The sequence below is a fragment of the Sander lucioperca genome, chromosome 4 (assembly GCF_008315115.2).
Source record: "Sander lucioperca isolate FBNREF2018 chromosome 4, SLUC_FBN_1.2, whole genome shotgun sequence".
NCBI lineage: Eukaryota > Metazoa > Chordata > Actinopteri > Perciformes > Percidae > Sander > Sander lucioperca.
The window spans coordinates 25,061,329-25,087,323 of record NC_050176.1 but is presented as its reverse complement, the minus strand read 5'-3'; the positions used below and the strand labels follow the sequence as shown (position 1 = coordinate 25,087,323).

General features: G+C 38.4%; 1 protein-coding gene across 2 annotated transcripts; it reads right to left on the bottom strand.

The window, feature by feature from the left end:
* Positions 1-402: 402 nt before the first annotated feature.
* LOC118494984 lies at positions 403-25,489 on the bottom strand. Of its 2 annotated transcripts, XM_036000981.1 has the most exons (6): positions 25,202-25,489; positions 22,026-22,243; positions 21,426-21,513; positions 20,898-21,327; positions 20,582-20,741; positions 403-615 (listed from the first exon to the last, which is right to left on the bottom strand). In XM_036000981.1, exons 2-6 carry the CDS (start codon positions 22,036-22,038, stop codon positions 485-487), a joined length of 822 nt encoding a protein of 273 aa, XP_035856874.1. In that variant the 5' UTR covers positions 22,039-22,243; positions 25,202-25,489; the 3' UTR covers positions 403-484. The 2 variants fall into 2 exon arrangements, 1 of the variants encoding a protein (XP_035856874.1); XR_004897216.1 differs by lacking the exons at positions 20,582-20,741; positions 20,898-21,327; positions 21,426-21,513; positions 25,202-25,489 and having other exon boundaries at positions 515-615; positions 22,026-23,848.
* Between the last annotated feature and the right edge of the window lie 506 nt (positions 25,490-25,995).

The following is a 25,995-nucleotide window of genomic DNA, read 5'->3' as shown; positions in this document are numbered from 1 at the left end:
GAGTTGAAATATGGGTTGGAAGTGGGATTGTCCGTGGGTTCCATGTTGGCCCCAAGCCAATTGCCCATGTGGGTTTAAAGCGGGATTACACCAGGTTTTAGGTAGGCCCCAGCTGGGCAAGATATGCTTTAAAAAATCCTAATTGAGTACTGAGTACAGTTTGAATAAACATCCAACCTAGAGCTGCAATAATTCATTTAAAAAAATAAATTATTAATCACCAACCAGTTTGAGTCAGGCTCTATATAATTAAAAAATGGCCACATTCTCTGATTTCAACTTTTTATTTACGAATATTTTGCTGATAACAGACAAAATGATCAACAGATTCATTGGTAATGAAAATAATTGTTACAGAAAAACAATGTCACAGTGTGTCGACATTTTGCCTTGTAACTGAGTAATATTTTAACAGTTTAACTGTACTTGTACGTGAATACAAATTTTCTGCACTCACTCATATTGCACCACTGCTCAGTAGTGTTTAATTTGGCACTGGCTGTCTGGATGCCCTTCGTCCTCCTCTGTCTCTTGCCCCAGTGAACCATTTCGACAGTGCCCTCTCTGCCTCCTGCTGGTTCACCTGTGCCGTCAATGAATTCTTCTTAAGAGCCTCTGTAAAACAAATTTGGTTGACAGTATGATAATAAAATATTAAAAACATATTCTCTTTAAACAGCATTTAGAATTAAACAATGGCCAACTTCAGGGCCATATTGGCAAAAGTATGAAGGATATGATGGACCATCGTTATGGATTTTTAGCACAAGAAAATATTTATGAAGTACTTGAACTTAACAAAACATTTTATTACTCCCTCATAATCATAATTAATATATAATAGCTTTGTGAGGTGTGTACAAATAATCATAAAATAAAATTATGCACATTTTTTCACATTAAAATGCCAAAATGCACTAAAAGCAATAACTGATACACGAGGCTTCAATGGTACAATGCAGGCTTCAGATTTTAAATGCCAATAGAACCAGCATTATTTGGGTAAAAATGTTGCTATTTATATGTTGATTTAAGCTTATTTAGTATTAAAAAGAGCAGTTCTCAAAATAGTGCAGTCCAGGACAAAGAGATTCCTTGCATTTTCATCTCGTGAGACATTTTTCCTCTAATTTACTTTTACCGTGCTCAATACCTTACTGGTGCGTACAGTGGCAGTTCTACATTGAATTACACCCTGGGCGAGACCCCCCCCCCCAACAACATAAGTGAAAGAGAAAATTATATTTCTCAATTGCACAAATCCTTCATTAGAGCATTTGAAAAACACACTTAACAGAATCCAGTTATGTAACTATTGCAATTACAACAGGAAACACACTTTTTAAGGTGAACAATCTCCACAATGAACACAATTCTGCAGAAAATATGACAGTATAGGTTATCAGAACTTAAAATAAATATACACTATATACATAAATGTGCCAACAATATATACAATAATAAAAGATTTAACAAGATTAATAAATTAATAAAACGGTGTACAACAAGCTCTCTCTCTCTCTCTCTCTCTCTCTCTCTCTCTCTCTCTCTCTCTCTCTCTATATATATATATATATATATATATATATATATATAATTTCAAGAGGTCCTGTGCTTTAATTTGAAGAGAGTCATGAGTTTTTGTCTGCCAATGCAGATAGAAAAGCTATAATTCTGGTTAAGAAAGTTTGCATGATGTGCAACGTTTATATAGGCTACTAATGTAATCATACAGTAAATCATGCCTACGTCTTTTATATAGACTACTAATGTAATCATACAGTAAAGCATGCCTACGTCTTTTATATAGGCTACTAATGTAATCATACAGTAAAGCATACCTACGTCTTTTATATAGGCTACTAATGTAATCATACAGTAAAGCATACCTACGTCTTTTATAGACTACTAATGCAATCATACAGTAAAGCATACCTAGGTCTTTTATATAGGCTACTAATGTAATCATACAGTAAAGCATACCTACGTCTTTTATATAGGCTACTAATGTAATCATACAGTAAATCATGCCTACGTCTTTTATATAGACTACTAATGCAATCATACAGTAAAGCATGCCTACGTCTTTTATATAGGCTACTAATGCAATCATACAGTAAAGCATACCTACGTCTTTTATAGACTACTAATGTAATCATACAGTAAAGCATACCTACGTCTTTTATATAGGCTACTAATGTAATCATACAGTAAAGCATACCTACGTCTTTTATAGACTACTAATGTAATCATACAGTAAAGCATGCCTACGTCTTTTATATAGGCTACTAATGTAATCATACAGTAAAGCATGCCTACGTCTTTTATATAGGCTACTAATGCAATCATACAGTAAAGCATGCCTACGTCTTTTATATAGGCTACTAATATAATCATACAGTAAAGCATACCTACGTCTTTTATAGACTACTAATGCAATCATACAGTAAAGCATACCTAGGTCTTTTATATAGGCTACTAATGTAATCATACAGTAAAGCATACCTACGTCTTTTATATAGGCTACTAATGTAATCATACAGTAAATCATGCCTACGTCTTTTATATAGACTACTAATGCAATCATACAGTAAAGCATGCCTACGTCTTTTATAGACTACTAATGTAATCATACAGTAAAGCATACCTACGTCTTTTATATAGGCTACTAATGTAATCATACAGTAAAGCATACCTACGTCTTTTATATAGGCTACTAATGTAATCATACAGTAAAGCATACCTAGGTCTTTTATATAGGCTACTAATGCAATCATACAGTAAAGCATACCTAGGTCTTTTATATAGACTACTAATGGAATCATACAGTAAATCATGCCTACGTCTTTTATATAGACTACTAATGTAATCATACAGTAAAGCATACCTACGTCTTTTATATAGGCTACTAATGTAATCATACAGTAAAGCATACCTACGTCTTTTATATAGGCTACTAATGCAATCATACAGTAAAGCATGCCTACGTCTTTTATATAGGCTACTAATGCAATCATACAGTAAAGCATACCTAGGTCTTTTATATAGGCTACTAATGTAATCATACAGTAAAGCATACCTAGGTCTTTTATATAGGCTACTAATGTAATCATACAGTAAAGCATGCCTACGTCTTTTATATAGGCTACTAATGTAATCATACAGTAAAGCATACCTACGTCTTTTATATAGACTACTAATGTAATCATACAGTAAAGCATGCCTACGTCTTTTATATAGGCTACTAATGTAATCATACAGTAAAGCATACCTAAGTCTTTTATATAGACTACTAATGTAATCATACAGTAAAGCATACCTACATCTTTTATATAGACTACTAATGTAATCATACAGTAAAGCATGCCTACGTCTTTTATATAGACTACTAATGTAATCATACAGTAAAGCATGCCTACACTGTAAAAAAAAAAATCGTAAAAAAACGGTAAAAAGTCTGGCAGCAAAGTTGCCAAACACTTACCGTCAAATTACAGTAAAAAACCTTACATTATTTTACAGAAAAATTCTTTTTTTAAATACAGAAATTTCCTGTAAATATTTTCTGTATTTTTACAGTCTAACTATTGTAGAATTAAAACAAATTCTTGTTATAAAACATTTCTAGAATGTTAAACAACTGTATAAATCTTTATCAAAACTAAGAAATATTGCAGAAATACCTTAAAATTACATAATTTAAATGAAAACTGCTGTTTTCATACGGTTTTCTTTGGTAAATTCACAAGATTATTCAATCCATCCACAAGAACTCCCTGTTAAAGTACAGATTCCTGGATGTAAAACACATAAAAATTATGTAAAATGACTTTCAAATACCCTCCTTTAGGCATTTATTTTATGATTATCCAATCTATTTACGGTAAATTCCTGTTTAATACTGTACAAAAAAGAGAAGATAATGGGATAATACCTTCCAGAAACATTGTAATAATAGTCATTACTTTATATAAACAATATTTGAGAGTATTTACAAGCAACTCTCCAATATATCTACATACTTTTACCATTAATGTATGTTGTTTACTTTAAATAAACATTCATTTATAGTTATAAAAGGCAACTCTCCAATATATTTACATACCTTTACCATTAATATACGAGGTTTACTTTATAAATACACAAGCAAATATCCAATATATACACATAGTTTTACCATTATTGTATGGGTGTTCACTTTATATAAACATTATTTGCCCGTAATAACAAGCAACTATCCAGTATATCTACAGACTGTACCTCATTATTGTATGGGGGCTTACTTTATATAAACTGTTCTTTATAGTAATTACAAATAACTATCCAATATATATATATACTTTTACCATTATTGTACGGGGTTTACTTTATATAAACATAGTTTTATAGTAATTTAGAAGCAACTCTCCAATATATCTACATACCTTTACTATTAATATATGAGGTTACTTTATATAAACATTGTTTTATAGTAACTTAAAAGCAACTATCTGGTATATCTACAGACTTTTCCTCATTGAAGTAGGGGGTTTACTTTATATAAACATTATTTGACAGTAATAACAAGCAACTCTCCATTATATGTACATACATGTTTATTTTATATAAACTTCATTTGACAGTAATAACAAGCAACACCAATATATCTACAGACTTTTCTTAAAGTGCATGGGATTTACTTCATAAACATTATTTGACAGTAATTACTATTACTAACCAATATATGTTCACAACTTCCTCATTAGTAAATGGGGTTTTGAATGTACAAAAACCAAAAGGGCTATGTAAAAGTGCAATTGCATCAACTACTTTTACACGCAATAAATATATAATTTTTTCTGCTGACATTTTACAGCATTGTCCAATCCATTCACTGAAGATCCCTATTTGAGATGTATGAGATTTTAAGATGTATCATAACCAGAAAGTATTATAGAATGACCATTTACTGCATGCTTTACAAAGAAATGCACTATTTAAACAGTGCTATCCTTAAAGTTCACATATGAATAAACTTATGGGAGCAAAAACTGTCTGGTACATTGAATTATAGCAAAAGGGGAACTATGGGCAATTTGGGAATTCATACATGTGTGTTAAAAATGTCAGTGAACATGAACAACTCTCTCCAAAATCTAAAAACTCAAATTTGTGATGTCATCTGATATAATGTCTGGAGCTTTTCCAAAAACAATGAATTGAGAAATATTTGAAAGATGACACTGAGATCACCCAGGGGGATGTTCAGAGGTAACGGGTAGAGTTTCTGTTTCAGAAATAAAATGCTAACATAGAATAAACCTCATTTGGTTTTTTTTTATTCTACAAAATTAGTTTCACATTCATTGTCTATGAAGCAGCTTAGTAACCTGATGACATCATAGTTTGAGTCTTACATTTCTGGTTTGTGGCTTCGCCAGAGAGTAGCTCTTAATCAAAAATATCAGAGGTGAGATTAAAGACCATTGCACACCAGGGACGATTATTTCGCATGTCAATATATTTTTTCGAACTGTTGTTTTTGTCACAAGTAGTGTTTACTTATGAGGATCACCAAACAACAACACGGAGGCTGCTGTCCCAACTACAGACTGTACGTCAGCAAACTTTATTACTCCTTTCAACCTTTACAATGGCAGCGTATGCCAGAAACATTCTTTCCGTTTTTACCTTTCACAATAAGCCCGAGACATATACTACTATATACATAGTATACTATATACCAGACTACACTGTTTTGCAGAGGGAATTCAATTGAGTATTAACTGTATACTCAATTAGAGTTAGAGGAAACTCAATAAATAGCTTACAGTAGCTTAGTGTTACAGCTTTTCCTGGGACGTATCTGAAGTTAACCCCCGTCCCTCCACTCAGCAGCCTGGAAACCAGACAGGACACCTTTTGGTGCTTTTGAGGAGCTGCTGCATTTATTTGTTGTCAAACTGCAGAATCTAGCTGCTGTACAATCACTTCATATCTTCACCACTAAACGTTAACTCTCCTATGCTCCGACTGCTCTCTCTTTCTCGTCCGCTCACACCACATCTTCCGTCACTTTCTCGCTCTCTTCAGCATCTGTCCTACTGACATTGTAGATGAGCTGGTGTGTATATCCAAACCTTATATTGAAAACTGTCACAAATTTCCATTGCTGCCGGTGTGAATAGTTTTGATGTGAAATATTCACAGGCGATTATTTTGCATATTGGCGTCGCTTATTCGTCACGCCCCCAGTGTGTAACGGTCTTAAGTCACACATGTGCAAGTCACAAATCTTAACCTTCACCGTCTTGAACAAGTCCCAAGTCACTGTGTTTAGACTCAAGTAAGGCTGTACCAACAAAAAGGGGTGTAACAATGTTACAAATCCAAATCCGGTTCGTTTTATTTACAAGCACAGACCAGGTAAAGCAACCGTTAACAATGCAGGGGCCCATTTCAGGAAGGAGGTTTAACAAACTCTGAGTGTAACCCTGATATCTGAGTTGATTTACCCTGAGATGGGAAACTGAGTTTTCAGTTTCAGGCAGCATGAATGGAGCCATGATACTACGATTCACCATGGTAACAACCACAAACAAACTGGTGGGCAGAAATACTGCACATACAGCGAGTTTGAACATGTATTTAGTTAAAAAAGCAACACAGCGGCTGCTTTAAAAGAGAGAATTTGCGTGGGAGAAAATTGCTGCTAGAGTAAATGCGTTAGTTCCAATATAGTGTATTAATATCATATTTAATCATAAGTATAATATTACTGGTGAAATGGTATTGAACCTATAATCTATAAAAGTCCTAGGCCTACTAATCCCATTCTGAGGCTGCAGCACCATCATCAACAGAACTATAATTCATAATCTTATATTTCAAAGGGTTTACATCATTTACCTGCAATAATTCACGTCATCCACAAGCGACAGCAGTTGGCCGGGACGAGGCAGCCGGCAGCTGCCTTCAACCTCCTACCTAACAGTCGGCTCTATCGCCTAGTTTTTATTAGTTTTTATTATACTAATAAAGTGTTTTTAAAACCAAAGATACATTTTTTACGTGTAAGTAAGTATTAGCCTCACGCTAATTTATCAAGACTAGGCCTACCGGCTAAACTAACGCTAGCTTCATGGCAACCTCTACACCTGGCGAGTCCCCACTCCACCTCAGGATTTCCTCGTTGTTTAATAATACAAACAAAGAAATTGCTGACCTCAGGGAAGATGTTCGTCGGCTTTCCGAGGACTTAAAAACCAAAGATGCTTTGTTAACCGCCTGCTTGGACGTGGCTCATAATCAGTCGCTCCGGATCTCATCTCTCTCGGCGGCCTTCCAGGATACCGCGCCATGGGACCCAGCTGCCTGCCCACGCCCATCGTCCTGCTCGACACCGGTTATCAAGCCACCCTGGACTGAGGTGGTTTGCGGCCGAAAGAGAGCCTCGGGTAGGGCTCCATCGCCTCCTGCCCTCAGCCTCTCCAACCGCTTCAATGCCTTGTCGGAGTCGGAGCCGGTAGCGGCCAATGCGGCTCACCGTCTCGCCCCGCTTCAAAGCAGACTGACCAGCCGTCGTCACGGAAGACGATTGCTACCGCGCGGCGAAAGCTTCTGAGGGATGCGGTAGTCAGACGGTCCGGTGGCCTACACTGCCTGGATCGGCCAAATGACAACGTTCCTCAAAAACAATCTCCACAACCGAACGGTAAGCATTCTTCCTCTTCTTTTCCCTGCCCATCTGAAACCGACACTGACTGTTTTGCTCCCGTCACCGGCTACCCACACCCCCCCACTCCTCGTCCGCTCTTCCCCCTAACCACAGTAATTATTGGGGACTCCATCACTAGAGACCTACGGTTTCATAATGCTGTCACACACTGTTTTCCCGGAGCCAAAGTTGCAGACATCCTGGCTAAAGTTATGGACCTGATACCCTCATTTCCGACCTCTATCAAACGCATCGTGGTCCATTGTGGACATAACGACATGTCCACTCGGATTCAGGAGTGTGAGCGCACAAGGCGAGACTTTACCACTCTCATTGAGGCTTTAAAAAGCACTGGGAAGTCGGTTTTTATTTCGGGCCCACTTCCATCTCTAGGTCGCGGATCATGCCTCTTTAGTAGACTACTCTCCCTTAACACCTGGCTCCAGCTCACATGCAGCATTCACAAGATAGGTTTTATTGACAACTTCAATCTGTTTTGGGAACGTGGCTCCCTGTTCAGCAGGGATGGGATTCATCCCAATACACGCGGAAGCCAGATGCTACGTGGAAATTTGCACCACGCCCTGCATACCCAGACCTCTGATTGACTGTTTACATCCCGTAAACACTCCCACAAGCACACTGACCAGACACACTCTCCCAAAGTCAATAATCAGAGATACAGCACTACACGCCCCTCTGTGCTCCCTTCAGAGCAATCACCCATTCATAATCCCATAACCACCGTGTCTGTCCCCCGACTGAGACCGTTTAAACAAAACACTAACAAAAGAGGTGCTATACTAAACAACCTAATTGGAATTAAAACAACCACTGCAACGATAGAACAGAATAGGAAAATCAAATGTGGACTATTAAATATTAGATCTCTGTCATCGAAAGCAATATTGGTAAACGAATTGATATCAGATAACCACATTGATTTATTCTGCCTCACCGAAACCTGGCTGGGCCATGACGAATATGTTAGTTTAAACGAAGCCACTCCTCCCAGTCATAATAATACCCAAATTCCACGAGGCTCAGGCCGAGGAGGGGGAGTTGCAGCCATATTTGACTCGAGCCTGTTAATTAATCCTAAACCTAAACTAAATTATAATTCGTTTGAAAGCCTTGTTCTTAATCTTCAGCATCCAACATGGAAAACAGTACAGCTAATTATATTCGTTGTTGTTTACCGAGCACCAGGTCCATATTCTGAGTTTTTATCTGAATTCTCAGAGTTTTTATCATGCGTAGTCCTTCAATCAGACAAAGTACTTATTGTAGGTGATTTTAATATCCATGTGGACGTTGACAGCAGTAGCCTTAGTACTGCTTTCAATTCACTGCTAGATTCTATTGGTTTCAGTCAGAGGGTGTATAAGCCCACGCACTGTTTTAACCACACCCTCGACCTTGTGCTAGAATATGGCATCAAAATTGACGATTTAATAGTATTTCCGCAGAATCCTTTATTATCAGACCATTCTTTAATAACTTTCGAATTCCTACTACCAGACTATACGAAATTAAATAAAAGTTTCTACACTAGATGCTTATCTGACAGTGCTATAGCTAAATTTAAGGAAGATATTCCAACAGCACTTAACTCAATGTCATGCCTTAATATAACAGAGGACCGTTATGTTAACTTTAGTCCCTCCCAACTTGATAACTTTGTAGACGGTGCTACGGCCTGCCTACGGACTACTTTAGACTCTGTTGCTCCTATCAAAAAGAAGATGATGAAGGAAAGGAAACTAGCACCTTGGTATAACTCCCAAACTTGCAAATTAAAACAAATCTCACGAAAACTTGAAAGTAAATGGTGTTCCACCAAACTGGAAGAATCTCGTGTGGATTGGCAAGATAGTCTAAAAAATTATAGGAGGGCCCTCAGAAATGCCAGATCAGACTATTACTCAATACTAATAGAAGAAAATAAGAACAACCCAAAGTTTCTTTTCAGCACTGTAGCCAGGCTGACAAAGAGTCATAGCTCTGTTGAGCCATCTATTCCTATAGCTCTGAGCAGTGATGACTTCATGACCTTTTTTAATGATAAAATTATAACAATTAGAGAAAAAATTCATCACCTTCTGCCCACAGCTTCTAACGGCTCACCATTGGGCGCAGGAGGGCTAGAGAGAACGATAAGACCTGATACTTATTTAGACGGCTTTTATCCTTTAGACCTCCAACAATTAATGTTAAAGGTCTCTTCAGCTAAGCCAACTACCTGTCTCTTAGACCCCATCCCAACGAGGCTACTTAAAGAAGCACTACCCGTGGTCAATACCACATTACTAGATATGATCAATATGTCCTTATTAACGGGTCACGTACCGCAGTCTTTTAAAGTAGCTGTGATAAAACCTATTCTGAAAAAACCCACCCTCGACCCTGAGGTCTTAGCCAACTATAGACCTATATCTAACCTCCCGTTTCTCTCCAAAATCCTTGAGAAGGTAGTTGCTAATCAATTGTGTGACTTTCTGCATAGAAATAGTCTATTTGAAGACTTTCAGTCAGGATTTAGAATGCATCATAGCACAGAGACGGCACTGGTGAAAATCACTAACGATCTTCTAACTGCTGCTGACAAAGGACTTGTCTCCATACTTGTCTTATTGGATCTTAGTGCTGCATTCGACACTATTGACCATACCATCCTCTTACAGAGACTGGAACATTTAGTTGGCATTAAAGGAATCGCACTAAGCTGGTTTAAGTCCTATTTTACTGAGCGATCCCAATTTGTTAATATTAACGATAAACCATCCAAATACGCTAAAGTTAGCCATGGCGTTCCTCAAGGCTCAGTGCTTGGACCAATTCTATTCTCTTTATATATGCTTCCTCTAGGGAATATTATTAGGAAACACTCAATTAACTTTCACTGTTACGCAGACGACACCCAATTATATCTGTCAATTAAGCCAGACGAAAGCGGTCAGTTAGCTAAACTTCAAACGTGCATTAAAGATATAAAATCCTGGATGACCCACAATTTTCTGATGTTAAACTCAAACAAAACGGAAGTTATTGTGCTGGGACCCAAGCACCACCGAACTTCATTATCTAAATACATAGCTACCCTAGATGGTATTGCCCTGGCCTCCAGCACTACTGTCAGAAATCTAGGAGTCATTTTTGACCAGGATCTATCCTTTAACGCCCACTTAAAACAAACCTCAAGAACGGCCTTTTTCCATCTTCGTAACATTGCCAAAATCAGGAACATCCTCTCGCAAAACGATGCAGAAAAACTAGTCCATGCATTCGTTACTTCCCGGCTGGACTACTGTAATTCTTTACTGTCAGGCTGCTCAAATAAGTCTCTCAAGACCCTCCAGCTGATCCAGAATGCTGCAGCACGTGTTCTGACAAGAACTAACAAAAGAGATCACATTTCTCCTGTATTAGCTTCTCTGCATTGGCTTCCTGTAAAATCCAGGATTGAATTTAAAATCCTTCTCCTGACCTACAAAGCACTAAATGGTCAAGCACCATTATACATAGAAGAGCTCTTAGTACCTTATTGTCCCACTAGAGCACTGCGTTCCCAGAACTCAGAGCTACTTGTGGTTCCTAGAGTCTCTAAAAGTAGAGTGGGAGCCAGAGCCTTCAGCTATCAGGCTCCTCTCCTGTGGAACCAGCTCCCAACTTGGGTTCGGGGGGCTGACACCATCGCCACATTTAAGAATAAACTGAAAACCATCATCTTTGATAAAGCTTATAGCTAGGGAGTGAGGAGTTGCAGCATAGTAGAGTAGAGTAGAGGGAGGCAGGAAGTACAAGCCCGTTCCGGCAGGGGAGAGTACGAGCCCAGTCCAGGGCCCCTCTCTTTAGCCTGCCTCTCTTAGTTATGCTATTATAACTCTAGACTGCTGTGGGAAGCTCCTTCCAAGGACACAATGAGCCGCTCCCTCTTCTCTCTTTTCACTTGTCTCCTTTTGTGTGCATCTTAGTCCCAGAAATGCTTGTTACTAACCTAGCTCTGGGGAGTTTTCTCCCCGGAGTCCCTTTGCTTCTTCTTCACCCAGAACATCGCCTTGGAATTGGGTGGCACCTACACCGGGGTCCTGGGTGCAGCTGACGCTATGGACTTACTACACCCTGCTACGCTCTGCGATTCCCCGCAGTGTCCGACTGCGTCCTGCCGCGTCCACCCAGGCTGCTGTGCCACACTACACCCCGTAACGCCCTGCTGTGCCCTACTATGACATGAACTACTACGACTACCATTGTGATCACTGTTTCACTATCTTTATTATGACTATTATTGCCACCATTCACCACTCCCCCAACTGGTGCCGTCAGACACCGCCTACCAAGAGTCTGGGTCTGTCCGAGGTTTCTTCCTAACAAAAAAGGGAGTTTTTCCTTGCCACTGTCGCAATAGCTACTGCTAATGCTTGCTCTTGAGGCAACCACTGTAATAGTTGGGGCTTCGTAAACTACAGAGTTTGGTCTAGACCTACTCTATCTGTAAAGTGTCTCGAGATAACTCTTGTTATGATTTGATACTATAAATAAAATTGAATTGAATTGAATACTGTGGAACTCTTTTTTAATGGCTCTTACTGGTTTGTGTCCAGGGAACACTACACAAACGTTTAAAAAAACGTTTCAGAGTGAGTCCCACTCTTCTGACGGTGCTTTGCTACAGTAGCTCTACTAATATGCTCCGCATCACCAATGTTGTAAAGAAAACTGTTGTTTGCAAAAAAATGTAATGTGACACAAATAATGTGCTGGGATGTAGAGCATGTCCACGATGGGTGACGTTAGTGATATGAGGATGATAAGGTTATGTAAGCTACATAACTGATAGACTGGGAAGAAAAAAACGGTACCGCTCAAATAGGTATTTATCTGGAAATTAAAATGCGTCGGGGCCTCAATATCATCTCCTGACGTATGTTTAACTCCCTGCAAAGTAATACAGCTTCTACATCACCGGGATCGTCGACAAAAGGACATTGCATGTTTTGAGAAAAAAAAAGTTTTATAATCTGCCTAACATGGTTAATAAACCAACCCTGTTTTTTTATTCATGCCGATAACAAACTGCGCTAAAATGCGCCTGATACAGACTGCAATTATGAATGATGAAATGAAAGAGAGCTGTGTCAGGGGGAGGAGACTGAAAGAAGAAAACCTGTTCCCGACTAGGTTAGGTTCACAGAGTCCGAGGTTAGGTTACTCTCGGAAAACCCAGAATTACCCTCATCTCAGGGTTAACAAACTCAGAGTTTTCACTAAACCTGCTTTCTGAAATGGACCTGTCATTCGGTACCTCCATTAGCTGTATGTGTGTTTGTGAACTCCTTTGCTGCCTCCTTCTTAGCCTCTGCTGGGCTCCCTCTTGCTCTGGGCTATCCTTTTCTCAGCCATCTGATGCACGAGTCTTCAACTTCACCCAGGCTATTCAGACCGTAAAGCAGGTTCTCAGGCTGGCTGTGGGAGAGCTGTCTGGTCTGTTGATCCTTGTCAAACTGAACACAGAATGAGAGCCATAACATGGGTGAGAAAGATGTGGTAAGGTACAGATGATAACGTGTGATACTGTAGGGTGAACATCTATTTACTTTAGCTTTCTTTATCTTCTTGATCTTCTTATCTTGGTATTCTTTCTTCCATCTTGCCTAAACAAGGATTAAAGAATTAGGGTGAGATTTGAACATTACTGTAACAGTAGTATACATAGATTTATTTGTGGAGGCTTGCCAGCATTGACCACCAGGTATTTATTTATTTTGATTTACAGCAAAAATTAAACTTAAAATACATATTTAATTACAGACTGAGTGCAATTGTCTGGAGCAGGTAGCCTATATCTTATTTCTGAGTTTGTTCAATTCCCTGTCCATTTATTTTTATGTGGAAAGCGGGAATGGAAATATTCTCTCTGGAAAGACAGAATGGTAATGTTAAGTTGGACACACTGAATCATGAGTGAAAATAACGATCACGTTCAAATTAAGATGTTGTGGTCCACAAAGCAGACGCTCCGTTTAATGTCAAGTTGTAACTTGTTGTTGTTACAACGTGTGGTTCACTGTTCATAAAGTAGAACCAACGTAAAGTTAGTCAGCTGAGATAGCTTATGTAAACTTGAGGCATAACCTAGCTAGGTGGTAACGTTAAACGGCGGTTAGTTAACAGTAATGTTAACTACTAGCGTTAGGAGCAACGGAGCGTTATAACGTTTCTTTAATTACTAGTATTAGCTAGTACCCAGCAAATCAAGCTGACCTGCTAAACTGTCTAACTGTCTAGTTAACTGTTATATATTTAGCTAGCTAGCTAGCTAAAATTACGATTGGTGCATGGTTCACATTCAGGGCTAACATTACATAAGGACAGTCTTAATGTAACGTTAGCTAACGCCAGACACACTTTGATAAGGCACATAAACGGCAAATGCTAACGTTATCCCTGCTGACATTTTAAAATTGTGAAACGTATGCAAGTGTTATCTTAACTCGTGTCCAGTTGATATCTCGTGAGGAAACTGCATGTACATAAAAAGAAAAGTATTACTTTACCTTAAGTGAAAGCTGAATGTGAATCATCGTGGAGAAGTCCTGACTCCTGCGTTACATTATTATCCACACTGTCTCTGCGTCGAGATGAGTTTGACGTTAGCACAGCCCCCCATGAAGTCAAACAATATCATTGGTCAAGATCGTCTCTGCCCCATGATTCATCCAATGATTGTGCAACATTCAATTATTTGAATCTGCGCGCACTTTACTGAAGCACATAGCCTAGACTAAAGAGACCATTTCTGTTTACATTTCTGTTTTTTCAACCATTTTAAGGTCTTACATCGCTTCACGCCCTGATTATCAATGTTCACGTTGATGCTAGAAGCCTTGGTTGAACTGTTGAGCCCTAGCATCCCTTCCCAGTCTTTCACACATTGCATGTATTGCTAAATTGAAAAAAAATATATTGCACACCAATGTAAAGCTTTATTCATACTGTGTCCTCCCTGTCTTTATTCACCGTATATTACCTCAGCCCATGAAAAACTCTTTGTTCCCTTTGACCTGTAGAAAGTGGGGAGAGGCAACATGATTTGAGGGAGCAGTAGACTGCACAATGACCTTGCATTTTGTTGAACACTGTGACTCACTTTGGGTCTTAATATTAAGAAAAATTGTTTTAACAATAATTTCAACTTCATAAGGAAAAGAACATGTATGCTACATATTCTATTTGAAGTACACCAAATACATTAAAAAGAGGTCTGTCCCGCATGCATATTAGTTTCTGACTGTGGGGAATTGGGAAAAACAGTAAAAACGTCCCCAAATTTCTGAATTGCTTATTTTCATAACATTCACTGAGCCTTGCCTAAAACAGTTTGGAGTTTGTATCGGATGACTCCAACGTTTTTAAAGTGGATTAACAGCCTTTTATGAAAAGCCTACTCCTTCAGTTTTGAAATGAATTTCTCAAATAAGCATAATGTTGCAGATGTCCATACTGTTTGTCGGTAGGCATGACTTTCATAGGAGGGGACACACTTTAAAAACGTTGGAGTCGTCCAATACAAACTCCAAACTGTTTTAGGCAAGGCTCAGTGAATGTTATGAAAATAAGCAATTCAGAAATTTCATACTGTGTCCACTCTGGCTTTTGATGTTTGTTCCTGTCTATGTCATGCAAACAGCTCAGAGCATGAGCTTCCCCCTTATGTGGGGTAGAATGAATATTCATGCATGTCCGGTACCTTAAATGCCTCACCAAGACCTCGGTGATCTGACCACCCCTGCCTCTGAAATTACAATACAATTTCCATTGACTTGCAATGGTTACACAGGCATTGATGCACATATTGGGCAATGTGTGTTTCATTAAGGTGTAACATTAATAAGTTAAATGGATTGCCTGTGCCACAGCTATGCTACACTTTTATAAGGGGTGGAAAATCATGCTCTGAGCTGTTTGCATGACATAGACAGGAACAAACATCAGAAGCCAGAGTGGACACAGTATGAGACATCACCGCAGACATCAGCAAAGTAAGCAGTCAATGGAAAAAGATGTTGGGCCATGAATCTGAAATAGGCCCATGGCCTCCACGGAAGTGAAATGAGGCAAGAACATCAGATGCCCCCTAAAATATTAGGATGGTGAAGATGTAGGCTTACCCAGGCTGTAGGCTGCCTGGCTCTCTGTGTACTGTATCGTCATCCTGTAGGCCTATAGGGTTGTGGGCCTATGTGATGTGAACTGTGGCTGCACGATTCTTTTGTCAACTAATTCACCAGACCAAAACATGATTATATAGTGATGAGCATATCACAGACTTGGACTAAAATAGACATCATGTACATCCAAGGCCTGTAGTTTAGGTTGACTCTTGTCTCTTATGCATTCCCATAACTGAAGCTATGGCTTTGTTTCCACAGATATTTAGGTGAAAGAATGTTTATTTTTACAAAGACAGATCTAAATACAGCATCTTTGTCACCAGTGGTGATTTGGTGCAGTAGTCCTATAGCTTTTTAAGCTTGTGTGCTGCCAAGTTGTTTTACTGTTTGTATTACCATAAATATGCTTGCAAAATACTACAGTAGTGTAGTTTCTAATATAATTACATTGATCCAACTATAATTGAGAACAATTGCTTGTGGGTTTTTGCTGTGGAGTTGTTGAGGCCATGCAGTGAGGGTTCACGTCAGCCTCATTCAATGCATTAAACGGGTATGGCTGGTCCTACCTGTCTCAGTACCTCTGTTAACCCCTCTTCAAATAACTGCAAAGCTAAATACAAGTCCTACTCTATTGCTAGAATTTAGTAGACTTGCATTAAGAGACACTGGCCAGGATGAAGTTTGACAGCGATTAAAACACTAACACACAGTATGAGACCACATTGAATAAGCTAAAATGGACCCCTATACATTATACCAATATTTACCCTCTGAAGAGTCTCTGATGCATATATTGGATAGTTAATTGTAAATATTGTCAAATATTTTTACAAAGTAAACACACAGTACATTAATGGGATAAGTCTGTAGATATATTGAATAGTTGCTTTTAATCACTATAAAGTATTGTTTGTATGAAGTAAACCTGATATATTAATGATTAAAGTACAGTATATTAGATAGTTTCTTTTTAACACTATACAATATTGTTTATATAAAGTAAACCCTTGTACATTTATGGGGAAAAGCCTGTAGACATAATGAAGAGTTGATTGTAACGTTTATATAAAGTAATGACTATAAAATAATGGTTCTGCAAGTTATTATCACATATTGTTTTTTGTACAGTAGAAAACCAGTATTAAACAGGAATTTACTGTAAATTGATTGGATAACCATGTAAAATAAATGCCTAAAGCTTTTAAGATACTATTAAGGGGCTGTCAAATAGGGTAATTTTACATTAATTTGACATGTAAATAACTATAAATTAATGTTTATTTAAAGTAAACAACATACATTAATGGTAAAAGTATGTAGATATATTGGAGAGTTGCTTGTAAATACTCTCAAATATTGTTTATATAAAGTAATGACTATTATTACAATGTTTCTGGAAGGTATTATCCCATTATCTTCTCTTTTTTGTACAGTAAAAACACAGTATTAAACAGGAATTTACCGTAAATAGATTGGATAATCATAAAATAAACGCCTAAAGGAGGGTATTTGAAAGTCATTTTACATAATTTTTATGTGTTTTACATCCAGGAATCTGTACTTTAACAGGGAGTTCTTGTGGATGGATTGAATAATCTTGTGAATTTACCAAAGAAAACCGTATGAAAACAGCAGTTTTCATTTAAATTATGTAATTTTTGTAATGTTTGTACAGATTTATACATTTGTTTAACATTCTAAATATGTTTTTTGATTACAATTCTTTTTAAATCTACAGTAGTTGGACTGTGAAAATACAGAAAATGTACAGTAGATATCTGTATTTTAAAAATAAATTCTTTGTAGAATAACATAAGGTTTTTTACTGTCATTTCACGGTAAGTGTTTGGCAACTTTTGCTGCCAGACTTTTTACCGTTTTTTCACGATTGTTTTTTAACGTTTCTTTACATTAAATTTAAGGTTTAACAGTAAAAAACCAGAAAGAGGCCTCAATTTTACACACCGTAAAATTATGTTTTTTTTTTTGTCTTTTTACATAAAATTCAATGTAATTTAACTTTCAAGACCATTAAGCAATGGAATTATCCTGTTAAACAACTATATTATCTCATTATATCAATTTACAGACTAAAACCTTAAATTAATGGGGTTTTTTTTTAAATAAAAGTATTTTTCTGTATTTCTCTGGCATTAACACTTAATGTAGAAAAAACGGAAAAAATCCGTAAAATTATACAGTGAATTCCAGTGAAATAACTTTTTTTTTTTACAGTGTACGTCTTTTATATAGGCTACTAATGTAATCATACAGTAAAGCATACCTAGGTCTTTTATATAGGCTACTAATGTAATCATACAGTAAAGCACACCTAGGTCTTTTATATAGGCTACTAATGTAATCATACAGTAAAGCATACCTAGGTCTTTTATGTAGGCTACTAATGTAATTAGAGTTGGGCATCGAGAACCGATTCCTACTTGGAATCGTTTCAAAAATTACGATTCCAGTAGAATCGTTTCTTTATTGGAATCGTTTGGAATCGTTTGGAGGATTTGGTTTCAAATCTGATCATGGGTTCCAAATTTAACATGCGCAAGTTTTGGTTTCCGTAGCAGCCAGGCGCTTGTTGTGTTGCAGCCATGGAGCACAGTAAGCGGCGCTCTAGTGTGGCTTTATTTTATGTTGAAAAAGCCCGGTAAAACTGCAACCCACTATTGAATCAAAATAAAACTTTCCTCTTATTTGTGAAATAAGCATGTGACCCGTTTCAACTCCACCCCTCAAAGAATCGGAATCGAGAATCGATAAGAACCGGAATCGAAAGGAAGAATCGCAATTGGTCCGCCGTTACAGACTAGTCCATTTCATTGTGAAAGTAGGGGGTGCAAGCAGGGCGCTTGCAGTGCAGTGGGCGGCAATCTGCCAATTCCCCACACAGTGAAATGATAGATAATAGAAAACTGCTTCGCGGAGCAGAAGATTTTTTTTTTTTTCAAGTGCTCGTTGCGCCCCCCCCATGACTCATGATAAAATGCCGCCCCAGGTGGCTGCCCGGGTCACCCGTGCCAAAAACCGCCACTGGGTGCGTAGTCCAAAAAAATGCAAGTCCATAAAATAAAGTGAGGACCGCACACAGATACAGGGATTAAAGCAAGAAAAAATCATTTCACTGAAAAAAAATGTCAGGCCATATCATCTTCCCCAGCCACACTTTTTTTCTGCCGTAAAGGTCGCTTCCCATAGGTTTTTATGGGCTGTTCAGCCCAACAGCTCTTCTGTTCTCTAACATAGCGTTCAAGTTGTAAGAAGGCTTTAACCTACACAATCTAAATACTTAAGACCAAGAGCATTTTTAAAGGAAAAGGGTGATTTTGAACAGCTTTTCTATTGTCAGTTTGCTTTGATGTAAAGTTTTCAATCTATTAAGCTTAAGACTTTTATAAAAAAAATCAACCATCTACATAACTTTTCAGTGCATGTTTTTATTTATCTTACACACCCAATGCTGAGAGGGAGTCTAACATTTTGATATAGGCCTAATGTCTATCCAACTTAAAAAAACAACATTTCTATTCTGCCCCTCAACAGATAGCATCTCTGTGCTTTGTCCTCTGGTTGATTCAGTAGCACACAATAGACTCTGCAGGTTACAGGTTAAACTTAAGTTTACTTAAGTACTGTACTTAACGACAATTATGAGATACTTGTACTTGAGTATTCCTATGTGTTGCTACTTTATTTTTCCACTCCACTACATCTCAGATGGAAATATTGTACTTTCTACTCCACTACATTTATTTGACAGCTTTAGTTACTTTTCAGATGAAGATTTGACATAAAAGAATATATTTTAATATTCTATTCTATTCTTTTGTTTAAATTCTCTGCTCTTTCCTTTTCTTTTAAGATTTGCTATGCACTTGAAAGATGCTATATAAATAAAGTGTATTATTATTTAAAATACAACATTTGATACACTTACAGTATATAGTATGATGCAATTGAGTATTTTCAGATGGCAGTATTTTTCTGCTTTTACTTAAGTAGCCTAAAAAGGATCTGAGAAACTGTTACTTTCACCACTGTGTGACTGAAATCGCTGCAGTGTGGTCAACGGTCATCTCGGGGTTCAGTAGAAATGCATCCATAGATCTATTTTTGTGTCACGTTTCTTGTGAGACTCACATGTACTGTGTTGCAACTCGCATCACGTCGTATTACTGCACTTTTCTGAAAACAGGCCAGTGGGTGTAGCAAAGGTGGAGACAGGTTCACCTGCACTTTAGCGAAGTGTGTGGAGTTTGACATCAGACACAGCACCGTGATGACAGCCTTCCCTGCTTTCTTCACAGCCACTGTGTCTGTCCTGCAGTGGTATGACTGCAAGACAGACGCTTTTTACAAATGTGATTAAAAAAAACCCTGCGGACCTCGACTCCTTGGGTCTAGGGGCACTGCCGCAGAGGAAATGCGCCCGGTGAAAAAATAATCTGCTTCAGCTGAATTTTATTACACTTTTTATTCGCACATGTGCCCCTAAATACATTTTACAATTCGCACACATCTATTTTTAGTCTCAAATACGAGTGAAACACTTGAACTGTCGAGCCCTGCACAACAAAAGCGCACATTGCAATTTCTTTCCTCTCATTTTTCAGGGCAACGGAGAACTTTAATCCCTGCAGATGGAATGTTCTTCAACAAATGATTTTCATTAGTTGAAGAACTTCTCTAATTTACCTACCATACACAACGTTGAAAAGACACAAGTCCTTAAACTTCTTTTTCCCGTGACGGCCAAACATGTTATAGTCCAATGCCAGCTCGTTTGACAGAATGTATTTCATCATTCGCCTCGTTGCATCATCTACATTTGTGCCCCCTATATCTGCCACCATGGCAACCTAGGGATGAGAGCCAAAAGGAGAAAAAAAGGCTTACATTAACTGAAGTTGCAGCCTTTGTGTAATTTACTGTAATGTAATACATATTTTTATTTTGTAGACTAATGCAAATCAATTTGGAAAAAAGTAAAAAAAATAAATAAAAAAAAAACTTACAACAGCAGACATTAGACTGCGGTCTCCCAGTTGCTCCTCAAGCGCCTCAACATCTGCTTGAGTTTGCAGCGGGAAGACCACACCATCAGGAACCTCCATCACTGATGTATCTTGCTTCTTCAGCAGGACATTTAGCATCTTACCATGAACCTTCTGGGTCTCCTTAATTTCTTCGACAATTGAAAGAAGTTTAGAGAACATGGCTTCACAACTGGGGCTTGCAAACCTCTGGGCAGTGGGGCTGGCGATCTGCTGGACAGTGGAACTGGTGACTCGCTGGGCAGTGGGGATGGTGATCCGGCTGGTCATTTTATTTGCTGCTGGCCAAAGGAGTTTTTCTGGGGGAGTGGGTGGAAGTTCGTCCTCTGAATCACAATGCTCACTTGATTCTAGTTGCTTGCTCTGACTCTGGAAGAGTTTTGACCTTGCCATAGAGAGGTTAATATGAAGATATATAAGGTAAACCATACCTACTGCCTCTGTATTACGGAAATGACTTTTAACCTGTATTCCCCCACAAACACCTACTTTCTCTTTTTCAAGCCATCTTCAGTGTCTGTCAGGTCTGATGTATACTCAGCTTGATGTAGCTTTACCCTGGCCTCCGCATAAGTAGCTGTAAAATACAATGGCCACTGTAAAATACAATCACGGCTGTAAATGCGCAAAGTCATGGTCAGGAATTCACTTGATAAAAGTGTGACGGCTTTTAAACAAGTCAGTCTTCCTCTTCCTCTGCTGTCACACAGACATGAGCTGCAGAGAGAATCACAGTGCATCTGTATGTAGCAGTATTAATTGAAAAAAACATGCACATACAGTATACATAATATGAAGCAGATGTCTAATCTGCAGAGGGATAGTGTGGTTGCATGTATCCAACCAAACAAGAGCACACCTACAATATCACATGTGTGAGGACTGAAATCAATTTAATTGAATGAATCAAGTTTGGTGTGATCCTGCTTGTTTGGAATGATGATCTGCGGCTACACCAGCCCTTGACCAATTAGCTCAGAGAATCCTGTAGAGAAAAATCAACACACAAAAGACTGAGTTGGGGATCACAGGGGCTTTAAATTAAGTAAAGGAGATAGAGCAGTAGTTAATGAGGAAAATTAAAGTTACCTGCATTTCCCATCACACGCACATTACACAGAATCCAGTTTTGAGCTGGTGGTGTGCCCTCTTTCACGGCCTTGGTCACATTGAGCAATGTGGCTGGTGGCCACCAGCATCATTTTCCGTCAGTGCCCTCGAACCACTCTGATGGAATGATGTCCACCTTCTTGCAGCCATCAGAGTCAATTTCATCCACAAACTCCACTACACTGAATGAGGGCATCCTGCAAAGTTCATCATGTTATGTGTTGTGTAGCTGAGGCAAAGCCACAAACATTTTCTGAAGAGGCAATAACAGCAGTGGTTTTGTGAAGTCTGTTACTGGAGCACTGGCAAGCTGACCAGACAGTTTTGATAGTAAACAAACTCCAAGACATGTCGAATCAATGGGGTAGTTGAAAAAACACGCCCCTGTCGCAAAAGGTGCATACACTACATGTGTTTCTGCAGTGGAATGCACAATATTCCTCACAATTGCCACTCTGCCCCCCAGTTCAAAACAATTGGAACCACTGGAGTTTGAAGATTGTGTCTTTGAGTTTATACATCTTATATTGAACACCCTGATGCATGGAAAAATCTGTTGGCAGTGGTCCAGATGCATGGGGCTGTTTCAGTTCAACACCTTCAGGCATGTCTTTCGACATGTGAGGAAATAATTGCCTTTCATAGACACGTCTGACAATTTGTTGCACAGGACCCTGTGGTCTTCTCACCATTTTTTTCAACTGTCCTAAATAATTCTCAAAAGGAAAACATGAAACTGAATCCAGAGGGCCATATTTTTCAGCATCATCTGCTAAATGTATAAGATTGTGTGTATTGTTAACCAGAAATTTAGTCTCATATATCTTAGCAAAGTTGGTAACAAAGAATCTTAACAATTTTCTGGCAAAACCACAGACCTCTCTGCACAGAGGAGAAAGAAGTATTCTCATAGCACATGACAAAACCAGGAAGTTTTTGTAATGTGGATTGGGCAATCTTTTAAAAAGCACAACTGGCCCTGTATATAATAAGAACTGCCTGAATTCTGTAGCCTTCCACTGGCTGTACTCAGACAAAGAACTTGGCTTTCTGGAGAAGCTCCGGGGTAAGCTTTGTCTACACAGTTTCAAGTGATCAGAGATGGCGGAAAGGACAGAAGATGGAACCCGACATGGCAATGGCCCCTTAAACCACAGAGCAATCAATTTACGCACAATGCCCAAGCAAATTAAATGCATGTAGTCCAGAGGAAAAGCAGAAACCATACCAATGCCTAGCCCCTGGAGAGGTGATTTAGAGTGACGGTGGTCTTCATCAGACATTTGTTCAAACTGAGTGTCTGTCCTCAGGCTGAAATCCATGTCTGGAAACACAACTCTATTGTCAACATAAATGCCATACTGTGTGCAACGCTCACAAGAACTATAGCCACCATGACCTTTGATACATTTAAAAAAAAGCTCTTGCTGGAGTGTCACAAATAAAAGCATCTGGAAGTGCGACATTGTACTGTTTCCCACTTAACATTACACCAGTTGTTGTGATGGCTTTTACATCTTCAATAAAATCATGCATGTAGTCGTTCACAGATTCAGGTTTACAGGGACCTGCATATACACCTATGATAAACACTTTTGCTTGGTAGTTCAACTATTTAACCTAAAATAGGCCACAGCTGCATATTAGAGCTCCGTGAAAGAGGCAGCCCATCAACATTCACACGAATAGTCAATGTGTCTGTTGTCAGTTCATGCTCATTTGCCATTTTCAGTTCTGACAGTATTGCACTTGCAAGCCCAAAGTGGTAGTAACTTCCCTGTCCCATCTCTTTGACCATACAATCTTTCACTGTACCGAGGAGAGTTCTGGGATCCTTGGGTACATCCAGACCTAGCTCCAGTATTAGTCCGAGTATTGCTAGTAACTCTGACAGTGCAGAATGAGACACCTGGCGGTTAGCTGCCCATTCAGCTAGTTTCCTCTTCGCATCAGAGTGGGGTTCTTCTTCAGTAAAATCACAGGCAGGATCTTCATCACAGTCACTACACATGTACAAGTCATCAACATCACTATCAAAGTCCAACTGCAGATTTATAGCCTCATCAGCATTGTTCTCCATATATTCCTCAACCTGCACATCCAGATCCACTGTCTGCATTTCTTGGTCCACCACCTGCACTTCTTGATCCACTGACTGCACTGCCTGGTCCACAGCATGATCTGCCTGGTCCACCGCCAGCACTGCCTGGTCCACAGCATGATCTGCCTGGTCCACAGTCTCCATGGCAAGGGTCATTAAATGCTGCTGCACTCTTTGATTATCCTCCTCCTTGTCCTTGAATTGCCATGGAAGTAATCCATTTCCTACAATACACAGGAGACAATAGTGTTTCCCACATGTAAAATGGCTTGTACTACATCATCATTTTGTTCGATTGGTTTGAGGAAACTGGTAGGCCTCCCATGTAAACAAAGCCCACTAAACAAAAATAAAATGTAAACTGTAGGTCTAATAATCTAAAATCAAATTCAACTCTTAGCCTTCTTTGAGGTGGTTCAACTTAACATCACTAAGTGGGAAACTTAAAAGAAAACTACCCACAACTCAGTGGCTGAAATATTTTGTGTTTATTTCACAAGGAAATCTGGTTTTATATTCCAAAAATGGCATTAAAAAGATAAACTTATTTTTGAAATTAATTGAAATATAATAGTTATGATCAGGACTTCAGTTGGTGAAAAGATCTGACTCAATATAAGTGGAAAAAATATTCATAAATAATATTTTTACAGCACTTTTAGGAGGAGAACATGTTTTCAGAGAGGGATCTCTACATTACTTTTTTTACAGGGGTGCACAAGGGTTAATATTATTTCAGAAGTAAGCTTAAACAAACAAAACTATTCTATCTAATGTAATCCAATTTTGTGGCCATCAATCAAAACACTAGCACTGGGAAGTCTGCTGACCCTGTTCTTTCCTTCCTCATCTTACACACACACATGCTTACAGAATGAATGAAACTGAGCAGAGGGAGGCAGCGACTGTCCACCATCATGCACTTCACGTGGCTCTACTACAATTTTTGAGCTTGCAAGTGCAATAATATCAGAACTGAAAATGCCCAATGAGCATGAACTGACAACAGATACATCATGCATATATGGCAAACTATTACATTTAAATTACTTACGTGGCAAAGAAGAACACTTTCTAACAGTGTTTGAACAACTGACTGTGATCTGGACAAATCTAAATGTGACAGGAAGACAATGGTTGAGAGAAGTCAACAGGAGGCACTTTTTATAATTTATGTTTTTGCACAGGTAAATACTGTGTGGTTAACATTCACCCACCAAATTTCAGGTTAAATTCACAATTTTAACACACTTATATAGCCAGCCTAGAAATAGAACAATGGGAGAGTTCTTATTTTGTTTGGATTTGTCATATTTTTTCTTAGTAATTATGTCAGGTGCATTCACACGTTAACTGATAAGACTATAATTAAACTCCTTGGCAGCTACATTAAGTTGTTAATTAATGGCACTCTCATAAATAATAGCTAGGATGAACACTGATAGGCCTAGATGTAATATTGCAGAATAATGCTTCTGGACTTGAACTAAACTGAATGATTAGTTTTAACAAAGGGCCAGCATGGCTGTTAGATGTCAGTCTAGTTCAATTGTCAGAACTATCCATTAAATCACTCTTTCTCAAAACTTTTTCCCGGGGACCCATTCATAATGGGCCTTATCTATAAATCATGAGAAAAGCAAATTTGTGCAGAAATTGAACATTCCTGACCATTTAGTGCCATTTCCACACCATATTATATTAACTTGAATAAGTAAACGAGCGATTTTGAAGAAATATATGTTTGATAAATCACAACTTTGTTTCATGCACGTGAAACACTTAATAAAAAGTGAATGTATTGTGTTTGGGGATTATTTGCAGCAGCGCTGTTGATTGCATAAGGCC

What these genes read in the sequence shown, in the direction of transcription:
- LOC118494984 (XM_036000981.1), bottom strand. An exon ending in GCAGTCTAATGTCTGCTGTT is followed by an intron (nt 20,742 to 20,897) that starts GTAAGTTTTTTT and finishes TCTCATCCCTAG; the next exon opens with GTTGCCATGGTGGCAGATAT. An exon ending in TCTTTTCAACGTTGTGTATG is followed by an intron (nt 616 to 20,581) that starts GTAGGTAAATTA and finishes TTTGTTTTACAG; the next exon opens with AGGCTCTTAAGAAGAATTCA.